This window comes from Nelumbo lutea, chromosome 4 (genome assembly GCF_056320005.1).
Source record: "Nelumbo lutea isolate HS-2025 chromosome 4, American lotus-T2T, whole genome shotgun sequence".
In the NCBI taxonomy this organism is placed as follows: Eukaryota; Viridiplantae; Streptophyta; class Magnoliopsida; order Proteales; family Nelumbonaceae; genus Nelumbo; species Nelumbo lutea.
In genome coordinates this window covers 86422394-86439691 of record NC_142687.1, presented here as the reverse complement: position 1 = coordinate 86439691, position 17298 = coordinate 86422394, and the positions used below count along the sequence as shown (strand labels likewise).

At 33.9% G+C, this 17298-nt stretch overlaps 1 protein-coding gene across 1 annotated transcript; it reads right to left on the bottom strand.

Moving 5' to 3' along the window:
* Positions 1 to 1251: 1251 nt before the first annotated feature.
* LOC148861521 (uncharacterized protein At4g15970-like) lies at positions 1252 to 17298 on the bottom strand. Its single transcript, XM_088985051.1, has 5 exons — positions 17068 to 17298; positions 9502 to 9867; positions 7617 to 8101; positions 2397 to 2445; positions 1252 to 1320 (listed from the first exon to the last, which is right to left on the bottom strand). Exons 1-5 carry the CDS (start codon positions 17296 to 17298, stop codon positions 1252 to 1254), a joined length of 1200 nt encoding a protein of 399 aa, XP_088841177.1.

The window sequence follows — 17298 nt, the reverse complement described above, 5'->3', positions numbered from 1 at the left end:
GTTTGTCTTCTCCCCGTTAGAACCTTAGTAACATCATTTCATATTGCTTACAAATGAAAGACAAGTTGGAGTGTGGTGTCATTTATAGGCATGTGTATAGGGAGGCAAATCAAGCGGTTGACTAGATTGCAAATAAACCTATATCTTCAGTTGATGGGTCATTTTCTTATAACCCTTGTAGTATTCCTAAGGAGCTCGATTTAATTTGCTTATGGAATGTTTGGGGGTGTACTGCCCTCTGACTTTTGTAGCACCTCTTGTTGTTCATCAAAAAGAAAAGGAGGAGCTAGACAAAGCACAACGACAATTCTTTTGGGGAACAAAGAGCAACAACATAACAGAACTATGAAAGTGGGATTCAGTATGTACATATACAATGTTTGGAGGATTAGGTATTAGAAAGTAAAATCAAATTAATCAAACAAACCTAATGAAATCGGGTTGGAAGATAATGACTCAAAAACAAAACCTATGGATTGTGGATTTATATAACTCAGGGTTTATGATCCCTAAAGCCCCAAAAGAAAACTCATGGGCATGGAAAAAAAATTAATTAGGTGAAAAGTATTGGTGAGACAAGGAACAAGTTGAAGCATTAGAAATGGCACAAAATATAGATTCTAGACCGACAGGTGGGTAGACTCAAAGCCCCTAAAATATCTACTACCTAACAGGAGCTAGGAGGAGGGAGATATGAACCTTAATCAAAGTTAACAAATCCATTAACCCTCTTACAAAACCCTAGGATTTAAACAAATTATCAAAGTTAGTTATATTGGAAATCATTAAAAAAATCAAAGCGATTCATATTCCCTCAAATAAGAATGAGGATAGGATTAATATGAAGAAATAACTTGGATGGAAATCTCACTACTAGATCGGCCTATAACTCTATAAGAACCAATGAAACTATAGATCCCACCCACTTGGGTTTCATAAAAAATATAAGAAAGACTAGATGCATGGAAAAAATCAAAGTCTTCATGTGGTTGTTGTCTTCGAGATATCTGGGTGTTCCCAAACTTGGGCTTTCATCTAATAGTTGTCTATAATATGATTCTGGTCTTCTACCTCCCCATAGAATGAGCAATTGGGTGATACATTACAACCCTTATCAAAATGTCTTTTCCTTGATAAAAAAAATTAAATATATTTTGATATATATATATTTTAATATGAATAATATATATAATTGGGGTCAGGGTGGGCGAAGACCTCATTTCCCATCCCCGGCCCTAACCCCAACCCCAACTAGAGATCCCTATTAATTTCCATCCCTGCCCCACCAAAGCAATCCCCTTCCCTAGTGGCACTGAAGGCCTAGAAATAAGGATTACATTGAGGCAAATAGCAATCCTCTTGAAGCAAAAGTTGGGGGTGACAAGATCCTAAAATGGATACCCCTTGAAACCAATGTTATAAAGGTAAATTTCGATGCCTCAACAAAACGGGATGGAAATTGTATCGCCTAAACTACAGAGGTGAAATTCTTGGTGCAAAGATGGGCATGCTACATCGGAACCACTACTCCTACAATGGCCAAAATAGGGGTGGCAAATGGGTAGGTTGGGTTCGGATGGGTGTGGGTTGAGTATCGATCCACCCATATTGACCCACTAACCCATCTCCCACCCATGTTACTAGGTCAAAGAGGGTCACAACCCACTCTGACCTTGACCCACCCTTACACACCCATTTAACCCTTGATTACAAATAAACTTTTTTATTCTAATTAAATAAAAAACAAAAACGACATATTTTGATATTTAACTAAAAAACATAAAAAAGTAAAAAAAAAAGCTCCATTTTTTTCAAAGAAAATCATAAAAACACAAAAAATGGTAAAAAATATATATTTCATTCAAAATCTCAAAAATTACAAAAAAAATACAGGAAAGTTGCATCAAAATTCAAAAAATGAAAAATTTTGCAGAAAATTATAGAAAACTTTAAAATATATATTTCAACTAAAATGCATGAAAAAAAGATAAAAATTCAAAAAAAAAAATTCCAAATATAAAATACATAAATACACAAAAAATGTTAAAAAATAAATATATCAGGTAAAACATCAAAAATTGAAAAAAATAAATAAATGAAAACATACAATTCAAATAAAGAACATAAACTTTAAAAATATAGAAAATTGCAGAAATTGCAAAAAAATGTAAAAATTTTCAGCAAACAGAATTTGTAGAAAAAGAACAAAAATTATGGAAACACCAAAAATTATAGAAAAACATAGATATTTCAAATAAATAACAAAAAATACAAGAAAATATATAGATTGTAGAAAATAGAATATTGCAGAAAAACAGAAATTATGAAAAAACTGGAAATTATAGAAAAAACACTAAAAATACAAAATGCCAAGAAAATTGGAAATGGACAAAAACTTGGAAATTATAAAAATTGTATAAAAACAAAAAATGGCAAAAAAGAAACACCATAAGTTATAGAAAAGCAGGAAGTTGCAAATAAATAACAAAAATACAAAAATTAAAGAAAAATAAACAAATTTTGTAGAAAAATAACACACGTTTTGAAATCTTGGCTGCATTCTAAACAGATTTTTGAATGATAGAAAAACCACGATTTCAGTCTGCTTGAGGAACCAAAGAGAGAAAAAATAGAAGAGCTTCGTCGTCTATGCTCCATTTGGTGTTCAGTGGTCCTCGGGTGGACATGAACGTCAAGGTGGAGACAATGAGAGGAAAAAGTAAAGAGAGAGAGAGAGAGAGAGAGAGAGAGAGAGAGAGAGAGAGTGCATAGCTTGTTTCGTTCACCGCTAGATGAACTTTGCGCCCTGGTCGTCGGTGTTCTCTGCGCTCTGGGTCGCCACTGCATTTCGTTTGCTAGCAGATGAGCATGTTTTGAACCCCTTTTTCCAAATCCTCTTTTACTGTTTTACAAATCTCAAGGGTCATTCGACCTTTTCACCAAATCCCAACCTTCTTTTAGAGAGAGAGCATTGACCCAATGTAACCCTCGACTCAATCCTACCTTGACCCCTTTTTCCCTGACCCTAATGGATCATTCAACCCATATTGATTCATCATTAGAATGGATGGATATGGGTGAATTCCAAAGTGGGCAAAGTGGATTGGGGTCAGAATTGCCAGCCCTAGGTCGAAACATGGGCTGCGTTAAAAGCCCACAAATTGCATCATTTGTTAAATGGGCTAGTAATCATCAAGACGAATGCTTTCTTCAAGAATTCCCATGGGATCTGAGATTTATTATTTTTCTTGATGTCACTGTAAGGGCTAAAAAAAAGCTCTCTCTCATCTCAAGCTCTTCCGTAGATTTTAAAAGTTAAAATCTGAGATTTATCATCAAGACGAATGCTTTCTTCACTAAGGGTTGTATTGTCCACATCACATTGTCTCTCCTTTCTCCAAACCTCCTTTCCTACACTTTCCTTAATTCTCTCTCTCCTTTCTCCATTACTCCTCCCTAACCTTCTCATTAGGCCACATCAGCAAATCTCTCCTTGCTCCTATTAATCCCTACTTTCCGACTACCCTGACCCCAACCCCAAAAGAAAAGCCCACATTCTTCTATACACCATGGAAATTATAATATTATTATAAAAAAAATCAAAGAAAATGCATAAGTGTAATGTTCGACAAAATTATGGAAAAGAAAAAATTTAAACAAAGTGAATTACATAATTAATTAATGATAACAAAATTATGCCATTAATTACATAATTCATCAATTAGTTAACTTCAAAAATAAATAAGTTTTAACGTAATTTATTTCATTGACATAGTTAAAGTTATTAACTTAATTAATTAACTTCGTTATCTTAAATCAATCTAATTAATTAGTTAGTTATTACTTACTAGTAAGCTTTGGGTACACCTAACCTGTACATGGTTATTTAATCATTTACTTTTATTTAGTCAACTTACTTTTCTTAATTAATTAGCTTAACAAATTTAGTTAAATTAGAGAATGATTATATAAATTAAAAATATTAACTAAATAATATAATAATTATATAATTAGTTAACTAATTAATTAATAACAAAATAAATTATTTAATTAATTAAGTTAATAATGTAATAAAAATTATAGATAAAATAATATGAATTAATAAAAAATTATTTTAATATTTTTTATTGATGCATGTTTTACTTAAAAATAAAGTTACTACAAATTAATACATGTTTATTAATAAAACAACCAAAAATTAAGAAAATTTTAGTTTCAAAAAATAAATCTTATATTTTGATATTCATTTAAAAAATAAAATTATACTACAAATTTGTTGATAAAATTAAAAATTAACAAAATTAATAGTTTCAAACTTAATAATTGTATGTTTAAAATCTCCTAATCCATTTAAGATTAACAAAAATTAATACAAAATAAAAATTTAGTAAAATTTAAAACAATTTAATAATAACAAAAAACTAGTACGATTAGGAATGTCACAATGCCCCTTCTAGGGGTGCAACATGGGTGGGTTGGGTCAAGTTGAGATTCAACCCAAGCCCAACCCTAAGTCTCACTTCGAGCTCAAGCTCGGCCCAGCTCAAGGTTAAGCCCAATTTTACTAACCCAGGTGCAACCAAAGCTCAACCCAACATCTCAAGCTAGGTTTAGGCTTGGGTGTATTTATCTTTGTAGCCCAGTTTTTAGGTAGAATAGATTGATAATATGTAGATATGTATATCATAAAATGTTGGCGGGCTCAGATGGGATTGTATCAGTCTCAGCTACTTGAGAACTCAATTCAAACCCAACCTGAGTTTAAGTCAGACTTGAGCTTTTTGGCCCAAGCCCAGGTTGAAGTTCAAAAATTCAAGCCCAACCTGTGTTTGTTGAGCTAGGTTAGGCTCAGGTTGAACCCATCCGAGTTGCACCCCTAACTCCTTTTGCCTCACATTCTTCTAATAAAGCCCGTGCATCGCACTAATCCCCACTAGTAATAAAAATAACCAAGTTGTAGGAATTGTCTGCAAATAATATGGCCATCAATAAGTTAGAAACAAGTTCTGTTGGGAGTGGATCTGAATTCTAAAGAATTTTAGTTATAGAAACACTTTGGGGAGATCGTTTACCAATTTTCCACTTTTAACGTGATTGAAATTTAAATTTGTGTGGACTTGAATGAATATCCCTTTAGGTTCAGTTTGAAAAGAGAACAAATACATACATACATACATACATACATATATGCATACATATATACATATATATATATATAATGTAAATACAAACAAAATTCAAAGTTTTACTTTTACACTCTACATGTTTGTATTTATACTCCTTTCAAACTGAATCTCAAGTCCAAATGTATTGGATTCGAAGTGGATGTCAGTGGATCAGGTTAAGTGGTAAAGCCACACTCACTTGTGCTAATGCTGATCCCTTGAAGTTGAAATAGCTTGACTGAAATGTAGTATGCCCCCAAAACATCGCTAAAACAAATAAGACCCAGCTCTCTAGGAAGATTACAAAGATTAAGGGAGATGGCACCATCCGGTAAAGAATGAACCTGGTTTGCAAGTCAATCCACTGCTTCATTTGCCTCTTGGTACATACGCCTGTAGCTAACTCTACCCTCCAGCTTCCCCTTCATATGCAAGCAGTCTAAAATAATATTCCTTAAATTCGAAGGAGGAGGGATTAGCCCTTTGAGACGATTTCTGACTAGCCTCAAGCCCCCTTCTTTTATAATTGAAAAAATTATTAAAGTATGTAGCCAAATTGTGAGCTTCCCACGCCCTCAAAGCCTCTGCAACATTAACAGAGGAGGTGCCCAAAGTATATCCTTTGTAGTCCAACACCTTGTTCAAATGGTTTCTTGCAATGGCAGCTACTGTACAACCACCATTCCAAGTGTAAGAAGCATCAAAGTTAATTTTTAACTGTATCCAGATTTGGGGGGTATCCATGAAATGTTTTTCATTTTTATTAAAACTTGTTATTATTAGGCTTCTCAGTACGATCCCAATATTCAGAGAAAAGCTTATAAGCTCTATCCAGAATAATTTGAGTTTTGAGGGGGTCCTCTTTATGAATTCCAATCCACCACTCAGTAAAACCCAAATTAGCCTCATTTTTCCTAACTAGAGGTACAAGACAAGGTGACCCTCTTCCTCTCTCCTCTTCTTACATTTTTGTATTGTGTGAAAAAAAAAATCTATTTTGCCTGAAAATCTTTGTAAATATTAAGCATGGTTATATATAGCTGTAGGGTGGGGTGGATCGGGCCTGATATCCCCTCTCCGTTTAGCCGGTTCAGCACAGGTTCGGATTGAGGTTGATTTGGATTGGGTTTGAAATTTGAAGTGACAATTCCATATCAAATTTGAAATTTGAAGTGGCATCCCTACTAGGGAGTTCAAGTGTTCAACCTAACATCCACAATTGCTTCTAACGTAAAAATGAAAAGGGGTGGAGAAAAAAAATACATGATTGAATTTTTCCTTTTTGTTTTGGAAAATTTGATTTTTCTGATCACTTGCATTGCGTATAATGTAATAAACCCGTCATTGATTTGGGCAATTGGATCGGTTGAACCATCACCAGAGTGATGATAATGGCAATTCCGTTTTAACCCAAACCCGCTGATTAACTTGCTCAAAAATCATCGGCCCAGACAATAGGACAATAGGTAAGAGTAATTGTAAATTTTTAGAGTCATATAAGAAAAAAGAAAAAGAAATTAAAGAAAGAGAAATTGCACACAACAAATTTCTAACAGCAACCAGTCTTTCGATGCCTTGACGTTGATTCACTAACAAAAGTAGTGACGATTTGGTATACAACTTTGTTGAAGGCGAGGCATTTGCACCACCTACAATGAATTGCAAAAATAAATAAATAAATAAAGAAGCTTTATACCAATATATCAATATTGTGAACTGATATATATAAATCTTTTTTAACTGCTGGTTTAAAATTTCTATATTATCGCCACCCGCATTTAAATGCAAAGACGAATATAGTTTTTTTGTTTATCTTTTAATAAATTATTTTTCTAAATTTCACAAATCCAACAATGACAATACAGACATGTAATTTGCATTCAAGAGCAATGCTCCATTTGTTAGCAGTGCAAACCTGAATCGAATACAAAATTTGCACCCAGATCAATTTTGCGTCTGTTTATTTGCAACTATGATCTGTACTCCTATGTTGATTTATCTTATACAAAATTTCTATTTTTTGTTTTATTTGCATTCACTGGCAGTGCAAATTTTGCACCCAAAAATTAATGCAAAATTTGTACCTCCATTCTATATCATATACGGTGGTGTCTAGCGTCTACATCATATTCTTGTCACAAACAAATATAACAAAATCAAATACGAAGCGTGAACACCAGGGCAAAAACTGATGAGCGCCTCAGCATAACTAAATGGACAAAAGTATTACCTTTACAAAGCTGGCTCCAGAGAAAACTTGAGACGTGGAAATTGATTTTATAGTTTCAATCCTTCCTTTCCTGGTGACTAATATTCTTTTTAGGTGGATGGAATGAATGTCTGGACAGAAAAAAATAAGAAATAACCAATGATCGATCACTGATATATGATTCACTGAACACATAAATTAAATTAATGAATGGACAATGGAAGGTCTCATTATATATATACCTGCAATTCTGTGGGACTCTCCAGAATGACCTTCCCGCCGGTCTCTTCACACTTGCCGGAGAAGAGAAAAAAATTTTCCAGTCGTCAAGCATGACTCTAAGATCATGGAGCTTGTTACCCAGACCAAAACAACAGTTTGCATGCATCGTACAAACTCTATTCAAATCTTTGCTGGGTTCACAAAACCCACCAAAATAAGCAGTATCCAAAAACTTAACCTTCAATTCAATGATTTTGATGACTGGACCATACTTAATCCTGTTTAACACATCCTGTTCATTCTTTCCAAGATAGGTCCACCTTGAGGAGTACCAAAACTTGTAGAATTCTATCGTCCTGTTATTGGACTTGACATACTTGAATCCTCCATTTGGACTGTTGTTTAAATCAGTCGAGCTGCCTCTGAATTGATCACATGCGATCTGAAAATCTGCATCCAAGTGAAAACGTGGGAATGGATTGCGGAACCACATTATATCAGCATCCTGAAAGACAGACCAACCAACAAGAAAAATTGAATTAAACAGAGGAAAAAGTTCAACAAGTAGGCTGATAAAGAAAACCCTAGTTCATATGTTCTGTTATAATCATCTGTAAGTACTTTAGAGCTTAATGATCTTGCAACGAACAGTCACCTTGATGGGCATGCAGGTTGCAAACTGCTAAGCATCCCTTTGCAGCTTACAAAGCTACCCACCCATGCATCAAGCTTGGGAATAGATCGAAACAGAGTTGAAGAGTCCCCTTGGTCCACCCGTGTAAAAGAAAAGATGGTGTCTCTTCAAGTTCCTCATTTCAAGGCTCAGGAATCACAATACTTTCTCGTTATTGATTCATTAAGATCATTTACAACTTTTCATCATTTGCATAAGATAAAATGATGAGTGGCCATAAAAAAGTTCCTAACATCCTTTTAGTCTCCTAGCAAATAATTGGTTTATGGGCTTAAGGCTTCAATTGAGAAGAGTGCAAACACGATTATGCAAAGTTCAAGAAAATGACAGCATTTGTAGAGTGCATTCTTGTCCATGTAAATTGATTTAGTTTTGAATTGATAAATTTGATTTCTTTGCAAAAAAGTTTTTGTTACTAGTTTTTGGAAAGCTGAATTGAAGCCAATTGGTTAAACAGCTAATTGGTTCGATTAATTACCGGTTCGGTTTGTCAAATTTTCAGTTTTTGATGTTTATAATATATTATAAATAAATATACAATCAAATTCTAGAAATACATGTAAAATATTATATTATAGATAATAAATAATATATTATATATTATAATTAAATATATATAATGCATATATATTCGTTTAAAATATATAGATAATATAAATTATAAATAATATACATATAATATATATATAAATATAAATATATGCATACCGGCCAGTTTGATTATTTGGAATTTTTGGTTCGATCTCATCGGTTCGATTTGGTTTTATAGTTTTTGATGGTCACCCTTAGGCCCCATTCGTTTACAAATTTCTCACTTACCCAGATAAGTACACTTAGCTAGGTAAATACTTCCTAGATAACACTTACTCATGTTCTTTTGATTCTCAAATAAGTAATGTAAGAACCTTTTTACCCATAAAAAGCTAATGTTAAATTTACCCGTTTGGGAAAGTTACTTATCCACCTGAGAGATGGACAAATAAATTTTACTCCAGTAAATGAAGCACACTTTATTGTGTATTCAGTATTTAATGCAAAAGGAACACTATAAAATTAGTCAATGGAAAAAAGATACCCATTAATGCTCCATATCCGAGACTAAACAAGGGAGCAGCAGCGAATACAATCGATATATGTTTCTTACCATATTTTAATTGCGTAAGAAGTTGCACATGCACGGAGTAAGGGAGGGAGGGAGGGAGGAAGCGTACCGTGAAAACGAAGTTGTATCCCATCTCAACAACTGATCGTAGAAAATCAGTTCTTCTCCACATCATTTTCAAGTAATCTGCGGTCATGAAATATGCTTCTCCAGAGAAATCCACTCCTTCGGTGATCAGAGCGAAGCAATGGGTGTGCACAGCCAAACAACGACTATATGCCTTTCGGTCTAAGGCAACAATTACCAAATGGTTCAACAGCCAACTCGTATTATCTCCAATTCTGAAGCTCTCAATGAAGAGATCGATCATTGAGCCAGGTGCCGCCCAAGCTTCGTTTAAGGTTGTTAAGATAACAGTTTTATCCCACATAGCCGATTCCTTCAATATACTTTCCAGACTCAACTCCTTGGTATCCTACAAAAGTAACTAACTTCATCAGGACAAGAAAATAGTTGTAAACTAGTATTTCTATTCCATCAATGTAATAAAGGGTCCGTATTATGGTTCACAGATATAATTGGAATCAAAATATGTAGGAATTGGAATCTGAATGATTTATTCTCATAGAATTAGAATCAAAATTTAAATCAGTCCGAATGGAATTTTATTACCAAGGGAGGGAGAGAGAATGGTCATTCTCTCAAATGGGAAAATGTCATTCAATCAGAAATGGGAATAGGATTCCGATTCCATTCAACCAAACAATTGGAATTGAAATGACCCATTCCGATTTTGGTTCCAGACCCCTATTTCCACAAACCAAACGGGCCATAAATTTATTGTCCCAAATCAAAAGAAATCAATATTTGTACAGTGCTCTATCATATTGCAAACTCTCTCTTGGGTTTTTACAGGGCATTGATGGCCTTAAGGCCTTCCGGCCCAACCCGACCCACACCCCTGGGTCTGATATAACATGTCAAGGTCTGGTCTAGGGCCAAGCCAGCCCAGACATGCATCTGGGTTGGCCCATGTAAATATATAGTACATACTATATCATCGTCATTCAAGGTCAGCAACATGAATCCTATTATGTCATTCTGTTCTATTTAATTCCATACCCATTGGTAAAGTATAGAAACTTAAATCATTCCTACCTACTTTGACCCCTATCCTTTTTTGTCTACCCTTATCTCTTCTAAACACTTGAACTTGAACAGGGCAATTCTTCTTACAAGTGCTTTTAGTGGTCTTTGTTAGACAGTTTTTGTATGCCCTTAGCTTCAATCTGATTTGATGTGCTTTTGTTATTTAGTGGAAATAAATAAAGTGCATGTTTGATTCATGTTGTTTGGTTTAATTCTGTATGAAATCCTAAAACTGGACATTTATAGAGACTTGTGTTAGTTTTAAATGTTCACAGCCGTTGGATAAGTCTGGGGAGATTTATCCTGCCAAGGCTGATACTGGTGTGCCACCAAGTGTTGGGATGGCCTGTGTCAGCCACCAGGGTAAGACCCGAGGCACATGCAGTATGGGATTACTTGAATCCTTGAACCGGACCAAATTTCCAGTATTGCCCTGGACCTTGGAGATAGATGGGCAAAACTGGAAAGTTACACCTGACCCCTAGACTCGATTATGACACTTCACTAGGTGTTGGATCAGGCTGCCTTGGATATGCCAATCAGTGAGATCCTTAGCGGGGATCAAAACCTGGGTATGTTGGGGCAGTTTGAGAATTCATCTGAGTGGGTGATCATAGTGACAGAATCAGCCACTTTGTCGGACAAAGGGTAATGATCGGGAATGCACTCTCTCTGATGGAAACCAAACTACCGGCAGTTGATTTCAATCGTTGGAATTTTGTTTTGCAAAATTAATATATTTATATATATATATATATATATATATGTACGGTTTCAAATTGTTTGCAAATGGTTTTAATTCCCAGGATCCATGTGAGAGGAGAGTGCGGCACTGTTCCTTGCAGCCGAGGGAGAGGTCCTCTCTTGTCGGGCAGTGCTTGATCATTAAGGGCTGAGAGGTTAAGTGTAAGACCATTGAGGATAATACCTGATGGGCTAATCTTGCACCTGCCCACAGTCCCTGGGTTTTTATAAGATGGCTTGGCCCAGGGACCACTTAATGTAAGTGTTGGACCCATAGGGTCCATATGATGGACTCAAGGGGTTCATTGAGTTTTTCAGTGAATTCGGCTCGACCTTGTATTAAAGGCTGGGCCGAACCCATGTGGCTGGTGTGTAGATCAATGCTTGGGTCCCACGCCATACAAAGAAGCCCAACTAGGCAGCAGATTGGAAAGTAATTAGACACTGAACACTTAATGGGCCAAAAGCCCATTTCGAGGTGGGCTGATATGATCACCCATCCTTGGGGCGAATCTGAGATTAATGTTAGTAAAAGGATTGGGCCTTTAGCCTTATCCACTCTTGGAGACCAAATTCAAATTAGATTTGAATCTGGTAACCTCCTGATAAGATCAGGAGTAAGCTAACTTTATTTGCAGATAGGATTAAGATTATCCCCTATCCAAATACTAATTTGGATTGGGATAACACCTAATTAGGAGGTTTCTTAATCAAGAAGAAAGGAGGAGAAACCCTAACCAAAAAAAAAGGAGAGAAATACAACAGATTTCGAATCAAGAGAAATCGCAAGAAAGGTTCCTGCGAATTGAGATCAGATCTCATACTCCAGAAAAAGAAAGAATAAGCAGTTCAGCTTTTTCGCTTTTGGAGTTCTCCTCCTGCCGCCGCCATCTGTTTTTGCAAAATTAGATCTTTGCAAAAAAGAAAGTCAAGAAATCTGTTCTTGACATCAGTCTTGCAAGAAAGACTGAAATAGATTCAGTGTTTAGTACTTCCAGATGATTCTTGTGAAGGATCCAGTGTGTAGGACGCACCCTGCTGGTTCTGTTCCATCCACAGCTGTGTCATCTTCAGCAGGAATGGATCTTGGAGCATTCTTTGGGCGTGAACACCAACTTTGGGAGATAGTGCTTCTCCAGATCAGGTATATTCCTCCCATTTGTCTTTTGGTGCAGATCTGGTTTGATTATGGTTCAAGTAGGATCCTTGAATATTGTATTCTAAATTTAGGGAATATGATTCCCAGTTGGGAGAAGGTAGGAAATTTTTGAAATTTGCCCACCCATTCCGCAACCTTTATGGTGTCCATTGGATGGATCCTACCATTCTTTCAGTCTTACCTATTTTGAGATATTTTGGGCTTTTTCAAATGACTTCATTCTTGACCTATCCCTTCTAGTTTTCCACTCATCCATCCCAGCATACACATTTATGCCACACTCATATTTTGGACATATTAGTTCTTGATTTCCCAGCTTTCCACTCCATGCGACATAATTGACCTTAAGTGGTATTATCAAATAAGACTCCAAATACACCTCCCCCTATTTTCCATTTTATCTATCCCACCCAAAATAACATGTAAATTAACCTATATAAATAACAAAAAAATATCAAAAATCAAATTGGAAACAAGTACCATCTACTACTATTATATATATATATATACATCACTTAAACCTAGGAGTGAGCAAATGGGAGCATTTTACCTAGAACCCAAATAGGGTCTGGTTCTAAATTCATTGATCATGGAAGAGACCCCCACTTAGACTAATTCCAAGGTCTAAGGGTTTACCCTATCCAAACCAACCCAAAGGACCGGCTTTGGTTGACCTTGGTGGAGATGGTCTTTGAACTAAACTTGCCTTGAATGAATCCCAAAATATTTTGAAGGTATAGAGATTTGAATCCAAGCACTCATGGTTATAACTTACAAAAATCATGATCTCACTTTACCATTGACTCACTTAAATAATTTGGTCATTTTTCTTCAATCTAAATTTAATGTGTATAGTATGTAAAGGTTAGATCTACAAAATTTAAATTGTAATGATAATCTTCAACCGATTAAATTGCTCAATTTAATCAATAAAAGTAATTTAAGTTTTGAAAATCAAAACCTATTATTATTATTATTATTATTATTTTGGGGGATAGACCTTGTTGTTGTTGGGGGATAGACCTTGTTGTTGCTGGGGGATAGACTTGGCACCCATACAATCTTAAGTTATAGTTGTAAAAACGTAGAAGCAACCTTACAGGGCAGGTTCTACCTTGAAAAAGAAGAAAGCTTATATATATGCATAAATATATATTTCCAGCTGATTGGTTACCGCTATTGGGTCAGGTCAGTGGGGTCAGTGTGAATTTGCCGCTGAATCATACCTAATGACAATCCTTGCTGAGCTGCGAAATGTGGACAGTAAAAAAAAAAGAAAAAAAAAGAAAAAAAAAGAAAGAAAAAAAGAAACTAGTCGATCGAACATATGTGGACAGTCAGTATGTGAATACTAGCATGTTTATTAGGGATGGCAATTTCTATCCTACCCGGTGGGTATCCGCTCCTATCAATGGGGCGGGGTTGTTTTGCTTGAATAATGGGTTTTGGGGCAGGGATGAGTTTTGGGATTCTACAATCCATACGAGTACGGTTAGGGTACGGTATTAGGCTAAACCCAACCCTCTCCAATCAGCATTTTGTTGGAAAACAAATAAAATGTATGCATTAGGTCTTGAATTTAATAATATTTTAAAATTTACATGAAGGATAATTGATAGTTTATGTATCTTTTACATGCTTTAATCAAACAATTAGACATTTTATTGTTTATTTGTGTTATTTTACTTATTTATTACTCTTATATGACAATAAATAATAAAAAATTAGATGAAGGTTCTACACCTAGCCTACCCCTACCCTTGAATGCGGGGAGGGTAGGGTCAGAGAGGGTTTTGCATTTTCATGTGTAGGGAGGATTTGGATTTTCAAAATCCAACCTGATATGGGTTTTGGGACGGGTATAGATTGAGAGGTTTAGGGAGGTGGATAGAGTCTAGAATTTACAAAATCCTCCCCAAGCTCACCCAGTTGCCATGTGTTTACTAATGCATGATTAGTTATGTTTCAAGGTATACATAGCATTTGGACTTTGAGAGCAAAAGATCCACAGTCCTTGTTCAATGGTCAGGCTTTTTTAAGTCTCGAGGATGAGCCTCGAAGTCTCGAAGTGCCAATTGAGAAATGAGGAAATATCCAGAAGCTGATAGACACTTCTGGTGTCGGAAAACTAATTTTTTTCTAACCGAAGCCTCTGTAATATGCCACAATCCCATAACCACGCAAGAAACACTGATATAGAATGGTTCTGCTCTCCATGATTTACAGATATTACAAACCAACTAAAAATAATGAAATCTATACCACTTGAAAAAGCACAAATAGTTTCAGGAGTATTTCTGGAATTTTATGATGGTAAAATTGATCCCTTTGTATTTAAATTTGTTGATAAAAAATGAGACAAATAGGGCCATCGATTAATGATATTAAATGAGTTGAAAAGGGGCGAATATTTCCCTCTCATTAAATCCAATATTTAACGTATTATCTTACATTCACCTTCATTGAATCATATATCTAAGTCATTTTTATTTTTTCTCATCATTAAATTCTATTAATTAAATTCATACATAATAAATAATAATTATAATAACATAAAAACATATAATTTTAAAATCTAGCTGGAAAAAATCGAGTTATCATCTAGATGGTGGTAAGAAACTAAACCATTTTGGGTCAAATGTGTCAATCCATATTGCCACAATAAAACAATAAAATGAAAAAAAAAAATAGATAAAATGAAAATAACATAAATATTAAAAAATGGGAATATTTTTAACATCACATATTCGATATATTAAAAAAATAAGTATAATAAATAAGAAATGTTTTTATTAATGATAGAATGAAATATAAAATTTAAAACCAATTACAAAAAAAAATATTGTTCTATTCTCTCTCATTAAATTTCATGTCTAAGGTATATTCTTTCATTAAGTTCTATATTTAAGATATAATTTTCTCATCATTAAATTTTACTAATTAAATCCACAACATTAATTTTAATTAGTATAAAATTAAATATTTTGAAAAGTAATTTGAAGAAAAAACCATTTTCCTTCATCCCATGGTGGGTAAGTAATTCAACCATTTGGAATTAAGTCGGTTAATAAATAATGTCATAATTAAATAATAAAAATTAAATTAAATAAACTATATGATAATTAAAAAGGTAAAAAGAATTGAACATATCTCTAATATTGTTCATTATACTAAACAAAAATAAGTATGAAATGTAAATTATTTTTACTAATGATGAATATGGAATGTCAAATTTAAAAACAAACTAGAAATGAAATGATGTTATAGTCAAATGATAAAATTTTTAAAAATAGAAAATACAAAGAATCACAAAAAAATAGAGAAATTTTGGGGCATATATGTAATGTTATATATTTATAAAAAAATAAAATAGTGGGTACATCTCTAACATTATACTTTCATTATATTAAACAAAAGTAAGAATTATACATAAAAAGTAAATTTATCAATATTAGAAATGTAATACAAAAATTAATGAAAAATCAAACTATATTACTTTTTGGGTGGCAAGTTAGTGGTTTGGCTCAAATAGATTAATCGATGATATAATAGTTAAACAATAAATCTTTAAAAAATAAAAAAAAAGTATAAGTAATCAAAAGAATATATAAAAATTATATATTAATTATGTTAACAAAAATTAAGTGTGATAAGTGAAAATTGTTTATATAATGTAGATGAAATATATAATTTAAAACTATTCATTTTCTTATCTAGATGGTGGGTCAATGGTCCAACTTTTTAATGAAATTCATGGTGTCATAATTGAATAATAAATATTTAAAAAATATAGAACACAAAAAAAAAGTACAGAATTTTGTCAAAAATATTTTGGAACATTTCTAATGTTATATATTCATCATATTACATAAAAGTAATTTTTTTTACATGGAACACAAAATTTAACAATAATAATAATAATTGTAATTTAACATTTACACGTGCAATACATGTACACATTTATTACAAGCATTTAAGTTTATTTTTAACCATATTGTTACTTTTATTAATTTTCGATTTCTATCCTAACTATGATTTATCTAAAATTCAAATAATTAATATGAAAAAAATTCAAAATAATTAATATATAATTTAACATTTACACGTGCAATACATGTACACATTTATTGCAATGCACGTACTTAATATATATTTGGCATCAATGATGCATGTACAGGACCGTTTTCTAAATGGGTTGGAAGCAATGGTCTTTTTTTTTTTTTTTGAAACATTGCTGCCAGGTAGGACATTTTCTTGGGCAACAACAACACCTTCTATTTGGTACCAGTGCTCCATATCTGTTTTCAACACTGGTACCCATCATAGGAAGTCTACGTCACTGTCAGATCATGTCCTTATTGGCAGCAACAAGCTCCAAATTGAGAAAACGTCAAATTCGGCATTGCTCAAAACCACGCCTTCTCAATTTTTAAGATGTGACTTAAATCACCATTTAAAAAAAAAAAAGAAAAACGGTTCCAAATATGTTACCGCTTTTTAGAGCAATGTGGCACTGAGTGTGTCACCGTTTTATGGAACAACAGCATCGATGACAAACACCGCCTTAATTAATAAAGATATGGATGTACCAGAGAGAAAGAGAATGGACAAGAAAAAACTTACGGGATATAATGTATCAACCTTAGAGGAGGAGAAAACTTGATTGATAGTGGAAGAAAAGGAACCGAAAGACCGAGACAAATCTACGTAGGAATAGGTCTGAGCATTGTAGATAAAAAGACAAGGTAATGCAACTGCAGCAAAGATAATCGAGAGCGTAATGATCCGGCGGACGGGAGAGCCGGAATCCGGTAACATTTCGGAGGGGTTTTCACAGGCAGAACCAATCACCAT